This window comes from Athalia rosae, chromosome 4 (genome assembly GCF_917208135.1).
Source record: "Athalia rosae chromosome 4, iyAthRosa1.1, whole genome shotgun sequence".
Classification (NCBI taxonomy): domain Eukaryota; kingdom Metazoa; phylum Arthropoda; class Insecta; order Hymenoptera; family Athaliidae; genus Athalia; species Athalia rosae.
In genome coordinates, this window is record NC_064029.1 from 2,813,431 (window position 1) to 2,826,006 (window position 12,576).

Consider the following 12,576-nt stretch of genomic DNA (forward strand, 5'->3'; position numbering starts at 1 on the left):
CGGGGGATGGAAATATTATTCATCGACATGACATCGGTAGCGGAATAATAATAAAGACGATCCGAGAGACGTCGAATATTCCGAATGAAATCGGAGAAAAAAAAAAAAAATCACCCGTATTTCCGGTTTTGCGGCCACGATGCAGTATTCACCTTCTAAAACGGTGGGTTCGGGTTTTGATCGGGGGCCCCGAAATGCCGTGGGCCTTCGGCGGCACGAACGGTCGATATTCAGATTCTCATGGCACTGCAGAGCCCTGACCGGGCTCCGCCGAAAGTCCCCGCGCCTTTCTACTCCGGGGGCCCTCCGAAATATTCCCTGCGGGATACGGTCGTCCGGGAACAAAAAAAAATATATATATTCTCACCCCCGTCCCTCCCGTGAAGAACGGGAAGAACAAGTTCTTAGAAAAACCTGGTGTCGGACCTCCGCGAAGAAATAGCGAGCCGTATACGCCCCAATGTGCTTCCAAAGTACGACGATCGTTATGTATACCCAACAATGCGATGCGATGCGATGCGATGCTAGCACATGCGATTGCATGGAGGTGTTTTTTTTTTCTCTTTTTCTTTTTTTTTTTTTACTCCGCTTTTCCACCGGGTCCAGCGCGATTCGATATCACGTTCGCGTTTGTTGTTATCATTATTTCTGGCTTCCGACAAGAAACTCGCCAGTAAGTATATACTTGTTGCCACAACTTGTAGTTTGTTTGTACTTGTCTTCGTTTCTTTGTTTGCAATCGTGCAGTTTACGCTACGTAGCCGTCACTACTGTAACCGACCCCGTTGCCTCGCGCTCGCACTATAACGCAATACCGACGTGAAAAAACAGCCCCGTTTTCACGAAAATCTATCGCTATTCTCGCGTTCGCCGATTTATTGCTCTATTTGCCAAGAGTGTCGCTCTTTTTTCTGCTTCTTCGCTCATTCTATTCGCATTTTTTTTTTTTCGTTCGCTACTCATCACCATCTACAGGGCAAAAGGGCCGGAAAGGGCAATTTTATGTATACTGTGTGTAATTTTGAAGAGAGAAATTAATCAACGTTCTGACCCGGGTACCTCGGTAGGAACGATATTCGGTTTTTCTGGGGGAAGCGTAACTTTTGGGCCGCTGCACCGATGCCGGAAAATCGACACAATGCGGGTCAGCCGAGGGGCCCGGGATTACCGGAGGAACGGTAAATATGAAATTTGGAAAATAGGGCCCCGCCGTAGTGTATATACCTATGTAATGGCCCAACAAAGTGGGCAGAATTCGAGGAATTCTTTTCACTGGAAATTATATTGTGGGACAATCCCTAGGCCTCCCCAAGAAAGCCGGAACGCTGCAAGGTTCACCGTTCGCAAAAGCGAAACGGGCGGATGAGAGCGATGGAGCCGATTATCCCTTCCGTCCCTCACCCTCGTCGCGTCGTACCCGACCCCCGTACCTTATTAAATTCCGGAAAGTGCGACGGGCGACCGGACTGGAAACTTAAAAATTTTCGCGAAATCGGTGAGCAAAAGCGCGGTCGCCGGGCTGCAACGCCAAGGCTGCGGTTCGCAAGGGCGAAAATCTTGGATGTGGACAGAGAGTCGCGGTAAATCGCGCACGTTTTCAATCGATTTCGCAATATCGCTGGGCCCCCGAGTTTCACCGCGGCTACACGTAGAGCCGGTAAGGTGGGCACAGGTAGGTGGACCGGTAGGTATAAGCGGACGGGATACGCGGATGTGTGCGTAGTCGTTGCCCACCGCGAGGCGAACGAGGCGAATACGTATAAAAGGAGGCGAGAGTATTGTCCGCCCATGCACGGTGCACACATGAAAAAAAAACCCTACCCAGCTATACCACGACTATATTGAAGCGTGCCCCTTCTCGGCGTATATTTCGTACGTACCACACGTAAGCCCGCAACCATCCTACGTATGACGTACGATCTTCGAGTATAGTATACATTCATAAACATCGAACGCCATCCGAGATGGAGAACCGGCGTATCATGATGGGTACGTGAGAAGGTGGATGTGCGACTGGTACGGCTATGGGAGATTGACGCTGCGAGTGGGAGTTGAATCGGTGTTCTCCGGTTTTGCAAATTTCATTGTTTTCAACGTTATTTTCGCATTTGCGGAAGCGATGGACGTTCGCAAGGCTGTCTGCCGTTAGAATCGGAACGGAATTCGTCTAGAGTAGAAGAAGTTGGTTGTGAACCGACAATTTTTTTTTTTGGGGGGGGGGGGGGGGAAGTTTTTGGAACATCCGTCGATCGCGTTTAGATCGGCGGCGGCGGATGATACGTTCGCGCGTTGGAACTGACATTGAATCGTTGAGGGCATGCGGCGGTTTTAACAGTAATAATGATAATGACAATAGGTAATAGTTGATAATAAAAATATTAATATTAATAATCACGAGGCGAGTCGAGGTGATGGCTGATCATCAACGAATTATCTTTATATAGAATAAATGTTCCCTCCGGACACTTGAGTAGATCTCCTATAGAGCTCCGTCTTCTCCTCGTCTCTTGAATGCCATCACCGCAGATGCCACAGTCCAAGGTTCAGTATACTTAGCTGTGGCAATTCCATAATCCTTTCTAATCCGGTCTTCGTTATGCTCGTGCACCCGTAGAGATCGATGCATTTCAGATGTTTCATGCTGTCCGCTATCGTCGTGAGTCCCTTGTCCGTTAGACGGCTGCACTGGCCAACGTTTAGGGTTTCGAGTTCGTGGAGGGTTTTTGCGATCTTGCAAATACCGTCGTCGCTGACCTGGCAGGCGGACAACGACAGCGACCTAAGGTTGAACAAACCCTGGGACACGTGGACTAGCGCCTGATCGCCGATTTTGTCGCAGAACGACACGTCGAGGGAGGAGATTCGGCTGCTACCCTCGGCAAGGTAGGCCATACCGATGTCGGTTATGTTGTCGCACGACCTCAGGTTTAGCTCCCTCAGACTGGGCATTTTCGCTAGATGTTTCAGCCCCGAGTCCGTTATGGAAACGCAGAAGGACAGGTTTATGGACTTGAGGGTCGTCAGTCCGACGGAGACGTGCCTCAACGCCTCGTCGCTGAGTCTCTGGCAATCCTGCAGGCCGAGGTGTTCGAGGGCGAGATTGCCGCCGGCCGTGTCGCGGTTCAGGCCGGCGAGGTGGGCGATACCCTGGTCCATCACGTGCCAACAACTCCTCAGGTCCAACTTCTTGAGTTTCTTGAGACCCCAGGCGATCAGCAGTAGGCCGGTGTTGGTAACGTTGCAGCATCCCCCGAGCTCGAGGACCTCCAGATTTTTCAGGTACTGGGCGATCCTTCCCAAGGAGGCGTCCGTCACCTGCTTGCACAGTGACAAGTTGAGCTCCGTCAACGACGGGAGTTCGTGGATCATGGCGTGCGCCAGACCGACGTCCGTCACGTTGTAGCACCCCGACAGATTGAGGGACTCGAGGTTCGGCACCCCCTGAACGACGTCGCGCAACGATCTCCTCAGGGAGAGGACCTGCACCCTCTTTACACCGCGTCTCACGAGGCTGGCGAACAACGCCGGTGACGATCTTCTGAGGTGCAACCTCGCCTCGACGCCTCTCCACACCGATCGGTGATACGCCGCGTCCCTCCACGCCGCGCAAACCTGCGCCGCTCTTCCCTTGTCCCTTACGTCGAGGTAGCTGAATATGAGCGCCAATATTTCGGGGTACAAACTGGACACGTGGGTACTGGCCGCCGATGTCCCTCTGGGCACGGGGGGAAGTTGTCTGGGTATCCCCTGATGGTTCGTCGTAAGATTCGTGGCGCCGGTCCCGTACTGAGGGGGGTTCGAGGGGGTGTGCTGTATGCTCTGGCTGTTGTGAGTCGGCAGTGCCAGGTGGGGTTGATGAAGGGGGTAGTATTGGGGCCTGTGGAGAACGGTGGATCCCCTCAACGGCGGTAGAGCCGGTAGTTCCGTGAGCAACAGCTGACCTTCCTCCATCTTATTGTTCAGCTGTTCAGTGGCGATAATTTTGCTGCTCGAACTGCTGCAGGCTCGAGGCTCCTTGGTGGTTTCCGGCCCGCAACTCCCGCATAATAGCCGGCCCACGCTGCAGCGGAATCACCAGGTCATCGTCCACGCGTTTCCCTTCGCGCTCCGGCGCCGTTACGCCGCTGTTCAATTTCAGCTGTTTTTCAGCGTTACAGCGCCCAAGCGACGGAGCTTATTCGAGGGGGTTAAAAGTCGCGTAGTTAACGCGCGCGTTCCTCGAGCGTCGAGTGGCGGTTGCGTTCGGCAACCGGTCGCAACGCAATGGAATTTTATCGGATCAGCACTTGTGGAATTATAATAACGAAAGGGGCGTACCGTGGGACACGAACACTATCCAACGGGTATCGTTATCGTCGTCGTCGTTTTATCATCACACTCCGCAAACGGTCGTTTATCAATACGCGACGTAGCGTTGCCGTTTCACACTGGACCGTTTCATTATAAGGGCACCTAAATTAGAACGGAACGAGCGGGCTGCAATTATATACTGCACCCGACGGAGAACAGAACGTGTACAACCGAACCATGTAACCTGCACTCGCGCGTTACCCACCAGGTACGATGCGCCGTCGACTTCTGCGAGACGGACGGAATTTTTTTTTTCTATTATTTACTTATTTTTTTTTTTTTTTTCTCCTTCCCTTCGATCTTCAACCTCCGTCGTCGCAACGAACTCGCAGGTTTTGATATTCCAACACACCTGTCCCTGCACGAACACCCGCGCCACCACACGTATACCTGCACAATGACCGAACAAAATGATGACTCAGTGATCGAATTATACGGCGAACGCTCCTGGTGCCCGCAGCCTTTTTCCCCAACACTTTTCAACGCGTTAAAAACTCCCCCGGCCACACACGAATCAATGATTATTGGGAGATCAACGAAACGATCAACCCGATAACAACACCTGCACGCACTACGGAACGAATTACGACTCGCGCGGATTACGTGTTGAGTGCAGCGAGGTCACTCGTCGTCGTTTACACCTGGGAGCGACATGGCACCGAAGTTAACGGGTGCGCTTCCAGTCGCGTACTGCGGGATCTCCGCCGCATTCGAACTTGGCGGCGAGCGCGGCGCCAGGTGGTGGAACGAGTTATCTCCTACAGGGAAATCGGGGTGGGGGTCGAAGAGGGCGTGGCGAGCGACAGGTCGGTCCGAACCGCCATTGGCGGTGGTGGGTCACGTGACGCGGTCGGCGGATATCGATTCGGGGTGCGCTGCGGCGGCATTTTTAAGTTTTCGCTCGGAGAGGCGGGACCAGCGACGGGCGCCCTGCCGATCCCGCTCCCTTGCACCAGCGCCAGCGCCAGCGCCGGCACCACCACCGTCAGCGGCGGCGGCAGCGGCGGCCGCAGCTTGTTCGGGAACGAGCGGACGAACGAACTTGATCGTGCTTCGATAACGTCGATTGATTTTTTATTTTTCACCTTTTATTTTCCTCCGCTCCGCTCTATCTATCTACCGCCCTCCTTCGCCGTTCGCTCTTCCGCTCCACGTTCCTTCGTACCGGTCGTCTCTCTCCCTGTTTTTCGTTACGTCTACCCTACGTACGTACGTGTACTCGCGGGTATGTATACGTATACATATATACGTATATAGACTCGTATTCTCTTTCCTTGGTGAAATCGAACGAGAAACAAGAAACGAGAAACTTTGTTGCGTGGGATGGGAAAACGTCGCTCAATCGGCTGCTCCCGCACGAACCAACTTGCCCGGAGCGATCGCGAGGGGACCGTATAGTACAGACGCGGAATGGGAATTTCGAATGCGGAGGGCACGTCGGTCCGTCACCCCGAGGGAGAGCGAGAGGGATCTCTTTTCGTAGTCGCCTAAATCGGGTAGTGTTGCCCGCAACTTTTACCTCACAGCCGCAGTCGAGACGCTGAAAGAAACGCACGTATCAGCGCCTCAGCCGTGTAACGCACGTTTTCCCCGATCGTGGGGTTCGTGCATTTCACACGAATGCGTCACACGCGTGTTACATATATACACGGGCGCGTGATTCCGCGGAGGTCCCACGGCACGTGAAAACCCGTTTACCTCGAAACCGATTTCGGTTACGAAACGTTCGCCCGATGTGTCGAGAACGTCGAATAATTCTTGTCAAAAATTTTGGCATTACCTTTGTGATTTTTCCTTTCCACGAATCGTCAGGTAAAAGTAGCGGAGTTTTGCACCAGGTGCATGAATCATGGTTTTACATGTAGGCGATAGCCCGCGCTACGTGGCGGGTGTGCCAGGACAATAAAGTATACGTACCGGCGCATGTATACCTGCGTTGCACTTACTACGTGTATACGTACATACATATACATATACGTGCCGCCGTTGTCGCCGCACCGTACACGTCGGGTTCCGCAGCCATGCGTGCAGCACGGTCCGCAATATGAAATGCAGGTATAAGAATAGCATAATACGTTACACACGTGTGTGTGTGTGTGGATACGTGTGCGCGCGGAGGCATCGGTCGTAGCCCAGTGTTCCCCTGCACCTGCAGGTTTGCGGTAGCCCCCGCAACTTTGTCGCCAGGCGTAACACTTTGTCAGCTTTCGCACCGCGCGCAGCGTCGATATTATTTGCGACCCGTACGTACGTACGACGAGTACGAGAGTAACTTCGTTCGCTTCGATTACGTTAAGTCTGTTTTTCCCATTTTCATGTACCGATCTCGAGCTCCTCAAAGATCTGGAGTCGATGGAATTTCGATGGCATATTCTATCCGTCGAGGAATATCGTTTGGGGACGCTGCTCCCGAAGTAAAAGTATCTGGTGGCGATAGGCGATGGCCGGAACTTGGATTCCACGTCGTTCGTCAATATTCCTCGGTATCGCCGAATTTATTGGGCGGGAAAAAATTTCAATATCCTCTCATCGGCTGCAACGCATCCGTGAATGATGAATACGTACAATTCTTCGGAACGTTGTAGACCAGAAATTTGAAACTCTTTGCATCAGCGCGGCTGGGCTGAAAGATTTCCGTCCCATTCAGCGCTATATTTGTGCGATGTGACCTAACGTTTCGTTATCGCGTATGTGGGCTGCGTGCGGAGATACCGGCTGGCTTATCATCAGCGCCGCCCCTTTTCCAGATGATACTTTTTTTTACCTATATCAAGCTCATGTGTATACCGAACGTAAATTATACCTACAATCCGACCTGAGAAGAAAAATCCGAAGCAACGGTACGTCGAGCAGGGCAACGATGGATGGGTAATTCGTGGATCGCTAAGCGTACGGGATAATCGAATAGTTTCGGTTGAATCCTGCGGTTTCCTCTCATCTGCAGCAGCAGATTGCGGAAGCAGTTCCTAATCGGGTTCATCGTCGCCGTTTAATGCCGTTACGATCATACAGCTGACGAAATTGATCCAGCCGAGTAGGAAATAACGTTAAGAACCGCGCGCCGCGCCGGAATTGGAAAACCAATCGGAAGGTGTAGCAGAGAGAAAAAAAAAAAAGAACAAGGTGAGAAGTCAGCGAGAGATGTGGATCGAGGATCTCAGATTTCAAACGTTTCGTTGCGCCCGACGTCCGACCTTTGCCTCCATCTACCGGCCGAGCGTTCCCCCCCAGCGCTGAAAGAACGCTAGTTGCCCTGCCGTCGGGCGCGGTACGTTCCCAGCACGACGTTCGGCGTACCAGCGGTACGTACTGCTGGGCGCCGGTACGTTCGTTGACTCGTTCTACTCACTCGTCGGATGGAACGACGCACGCACTCGCGTTGCCGACCGTGCGAAAGACGGAAAGGACCTTGCTGTCCGTGAGATGATAGCATTGCAACCGCAGAGTTCGAACACCTCACTTTCCGACAATTGTTCGAAAGCTCTGGAATCGAACAATTCCCTGACGGATAGCGATTCTCTTTTTGCACACCTGTTGCAAATTTATGCAAATTCGTATCACGTCGATTTTTCTACCCGTTAGTTTTTTTTATTTTGTCAGAAGTTTTTCTTCATCAGTTCGAACCGTGCGAAAGGTCTTTTGAAATTGGTACGCTCGTCGATCGTCGGGTTGAACGTGAAAAATCAGTTTGTGGGCTGACTGTACGCGACTCGGTGCAGCGCACGAATCGAGGAACAGTGTGAGGGGGCACCTGGCCCTAAACACGGTGGGCACAATGCGTGATGATAGGAGCTATTGTGAGAGTCCCGGTGGGTCCCGGAATGCCTCCGGAAGACCTCGGGAGTCCTTCGACCCGGAGGAGCGAGTCGAAAGCCCCCCTCCCCTCCCCCCAAGACCTCCAGGGGTTGCAGCATGCTATATGCCCAATATAATTCAAATTACATAGGTATACAGGAAATGGAAGCCACTGGGGGCAACCCCTCGCCGCCTTCACCCCTCGAACGCGAACTCCGCAATATCACTTCTCGATATTCAGTCTCGACATTTTTCTCTACACATTCGTGACTCGCTTTGTTCGTGCTTTTCATTTGCCAATTTTTAGACTCATTACGTGTTACCTGTGTGTATATTTTTATAATACGTTACACCGTTGATTCTTTTTACAGCCGACCCCCGATTTCGGACGGTTCTTCTATTTTTTTTTTTTTTTCTTTTTTTTTTTTTTCTCAAGTTCGGTTTCACAACCGTCATGCGGAGACGATTAGGGCAACGCGAGGAACCCACGACTCCGTATAAATCTTAATCACTGCTCGAAGGGACTGTACGAAGTGGTATACGCCACCGATGTTCCTCTCTCAGTCTTCCGGGCGGACGGACAGGTGCAAGATTCTTTTTTTCCTTCATCTTTTTTCCATTATGTTGTACAACTTTAAAAATAGGACCTCTCTCATCCCACGCTCCACTCTCGGACAAGTCCTCTCGTAGCGGGGTGTTTACTGCCATTAACACGTTACTCGTCGAAGCGCAGCGAGTTTAATCCAACGTTTTTTTCGATCCCGAAAAACGAACGGACAGCCACTCGGAGTTTCTATCGTTTTCAAATGCGCTTATTGTTTTTCGGCATCGTCGCAGTAAGGTGTCACCGAACCAACGCGCGTTTTTCATCCCGACTCGAAGGGTCGGCGCAGGCGGTCGTACCGCGTAAAGGGCACCACCGAAAGGGTCCCGGGGTCGTTTGCGGTTGCACGCAAGAATTCTGGGGTAAAAATTTTGTCCTATTCGTCGGAAAAGGCACCGCCAGCTATCCGGCAACCGACCGCTCTTTTTTTCTCGCTTCCATTTTTGACTCTCCTGAGACAGTCGTCTTCTTATGTCAAGCCCGTCGAATACGGGGAAAGTTTTACCCTTTTCTCGAAGACGATATACGAGCGAGCTGCCATCGCGCACCCTCGGGATTCCCGGATCGCCCCGAGAGAAGGGATATCGGTGAATCGGCTCGCCCGATCCTGTAATTGGTCGGCGTTTCCCGCGCCACGTCATCGTTAAAGGACGCGTAGGCGGAGATGCGCTTCCGAATCGGAGCCCCGCGCTCCCAAAAGTCGTCTTATTCTCTCACCTCGGCTTTTTCATACAAATCAGCCGGGAAGACAATGAGATCGACGGGTGAGAGCGTCTGCCGATTTCGAGCGTGGGGGAGTTTTTTTTCTTACTTCCTTGGGCCTTTCCGTTCGGGCCCTCGTTGCCTTGGGGTCCTGCACGGTGTTCCCGATTGCGAGCGCGGAGCATAGTACCGGGCTAATACGTGGAGTGCGGCCATGGAGGTGAAGGGGAGCCGGGGATGAGTTTAGAATGGGTTCGAAGCGTGGCCTAAAAGCCGTTGCTCGCAAAAAACCAGTCCGGTGTTAGATGACGAGGCTATCTAAAGATCTAAGTGGGGTCATAGATATATTGAACTAGATCGGACAAGTTGCGAAAAGTGAGAGTCATAGGGTATTAAGTCGCAAAAAAAGAGTGCCAGCCCAGAGCGCCCTCTGCGTTTCATGGTAAAACAGACCCTTCATCGACCTCTGAGAGATTATCGGTCAACCGCACGAACGATCTGTAGATCCAATCTTCAAATTCATCCTTATAGACGGTGACGCGCGACAAATATAACACGCTCGTCCGGACTATCGGTATTACGGTGCAGCAGATGAGCTTCTCTCATCACTAGGATGATTTCAGTGCAAATGGATATTATGATAATTTGTTCACATTTGAATACAAAAATCTGAAATACAATATTTTCTGTAAGGAGAATTATTCTTGTTCGGTTGAAAAAAATTTCAGTATAGTTCGCAATATTACGGCTTTGGAAAAAAGTAGTATTTCATGTTCGCTAACACAAACTATCGGTCAAAAAAAAAAAAAAAAACTGAATATAACTGTTATTCTTGTTGGGGCTTGCGAGTAGGAGTTTGTTCGTTGTTTAGCTTTTTGTAAACTTGGTAATATGTCACGATGGAAAGATTTTCGAGTACAGAAAAAATTTAGAAAAAAAAAACCAAAATCAAAATCCAAAGATGCCGAGGAAAGAAGAATTAATTGAAAATCAATTGGGAAATAATGATTTCTAAGTGAGAAGAAAACTTGTAACAAGTTTTTCAAAGAAATTAGATTGTTCAATTAATTTTCACTGGAACTTAATTCTATCATTAACGTGTTGTCATTTTCTTCGATTCATTTTCTTTAGTTAGTTTATTTTCTACCGACCGACTTAGGGTCGTTTGCATTTGTATCCAAACGAACCTAAGTCGAAATTTCTTATGTCCAAACGAACCCTGGGCAAATTTTCTCCGTAGAAACGGATTCTGTCTAAACGATTTCTGTCCAAACTAACCTCACTCGCACCAGCAACCAGGCTTTAGCTCGCCGCGCATCAAAGCGACGACACTCGCTTCCCAGCAAATTATCACTTTTGCACCTCGCTCTTTTTTCGTCCTTCTAGTCCTATAGTCTAGTCAACAAGTGCCTTTTGGTCAAATTTGAGTTAGCCTTCGCCGAATTCAATGTAAAGGTGATTTTTGGATCCGGAATGAGCTCGAGAAACTTCAGAAATCGCATGACAACGCGGTTGAAAAAATTACAAAAGTAATAAACAATTTAATGGAAAAAAAAGTAGGGTTCGGTTTTTTGCGGATATCTCGAAAACTATTGCGGCTATCTGAAATTTGATCTGAAAAAGATTCAAAAAGAGCAGAAAACACACTAAAAAAAAGTCCAACCTCCCTGAACTGCACCACGAATATTTATAATTTTAATTGAGCTATGAAAAAATGACCGATGATGCCTGATTCGGCTCCCACGCGCGATGCTCGTTTGGGAGACATGAGCAAAAAAAAAATTTATTCAACAGTTTATATATGAATATTGAGGGATAAAAAAATTTAGGTACTTGCTGGACACTTTAATAAACAATAATCAGTTGGAAAAAAATTAGAACCAGAATTACTCATTAACTGTTGATACGGCAAGTAATAAAACCCTCTCGGTCATTTCAAGTGCCAAAATTCCTCGTTCAGAAATTTATAGAATTCTAAACTTTCTAATATCTTCTCTTTGTCTTCTGCGATTTTTCTTCAGAAGTTTTAGTTTTTGCGTGTAAAATTAATTTTGTATATTATAATTGCAAAATTATGATTATGAAAAAAATGTTTTGTACGAATGCTGCTTAGCTTTTCTTGTAGATTACGAATCTGCAATACAAAATATGGATTTCCACTCGGAAAACCAAGTGACCCTCAAAACCCCCATACAATCCAGCTAAATTTCAATGTCCATGGTATTATTGAATTTTCCTTCTAATTCTGCAATTTTTGTTTCAAAAATTTTCCAAAATAATCCTCAGTTTTTGAGAAAACACCTTGTAACACTTTGAAAAATATATCCTGTTTACATGGAGGGTACAATCCACTATGCCGTGCATTCGTGCATTTTTGGATTTTGTGTTCTGCTTGTTGAGACATTACTGCAATAATTTATCACGGGTAAAACAGCCATGTATAACTATATCTAATATATCACGTTAAAAATTTATGGATACCGTGTATAACATGGCTCATGTCGCTTGGTCACATATCTGTCGGTCAAGTCGAACAGTTTCATAAAATTATCATATCGACCTGTTAAGCAAATCATGGGGTTTTAGGTAATTCTGTGAGTAAAACAGCGTCCTGAAGCGAAATCCTCAAAAAAGATATTTTCGCCGAGCGCGCCGACTACATTCATGTCGCGACACTACAATTTGCCAGCAACTTGTCCGATCTAGTTCAATATATCTATGGTGGGGTGCTCCGAACCAAAACGATCGCCGCTACTGATGTCGCCGCCCTAGGCATCGCTTACGCGTCGCAGTCTCCGTCTTTCGCTGTCTACTGTCAGTGGCGTTCGAAAGAAAAAAAAAAATGATCTTGTACAGACCCGGCGGTGCAACCACGGCGACGATACCGCCGATGTTGCTACCGCCGCTGTACGGACGCCTCGACAAGATAAACTTCTGGTCATACGTCAGCCGTATCTACCTCATGGCTCGCTACGATTCTACAGGTATACATATAAAACGAGATGCACCGTTAAGTCGATCCTAGGCCTGATCCCTCCGCTTCGTTACCGATCAGAAGTACCGCGGTACGCTGTCGATCGGATGTTGAAAAAAAAAACAAACAGCGTTCCAAGTTCCGAATAATT

At 49.1% G+C, this 12,576-nt stretch overlaps 2 protein-coding genes across 2 annotated transcripts in view; one reads left to right on the top strand and one right to left on the bottom strand.

The window, feature by feature from the left end:
• LOC105690236 (protein Wnt-5b-like) overlaps nt 1-12,576 on the top strand; it is a 126,967-nt gene that overhangs the window by 78,548 nt on the left and 35,843 nt on the right. The gene's annotated exons all lie outside the window — the stretch shown is intronic.
• On the bottom strand, nt 556-5,041 carry LOC105690244 (F-box/LRR-repeat protein 14). Its single transcript, XM_012407880.3, has one exon. The coding sequence runs from the start codon at nt 3,949-3,951 to the stop codon at nt 2,518-2,520; it is 1,434 nt and encodes a 477-aa protein (XP_012263303.2). The 5' UTR covers nt 3,952-5,041; the 3' UTR covers nt 556-2,517.

Excerpts from the sequence above, each read along its gene's own strand:
- LOC105690244 (XM_012407880.3), bottom strand. The coding sequence starts at position 3,951 with ATGGAGGAAGGTCAGCTGTTGCTCACGGAACTACCGGCTCTACCGCCG.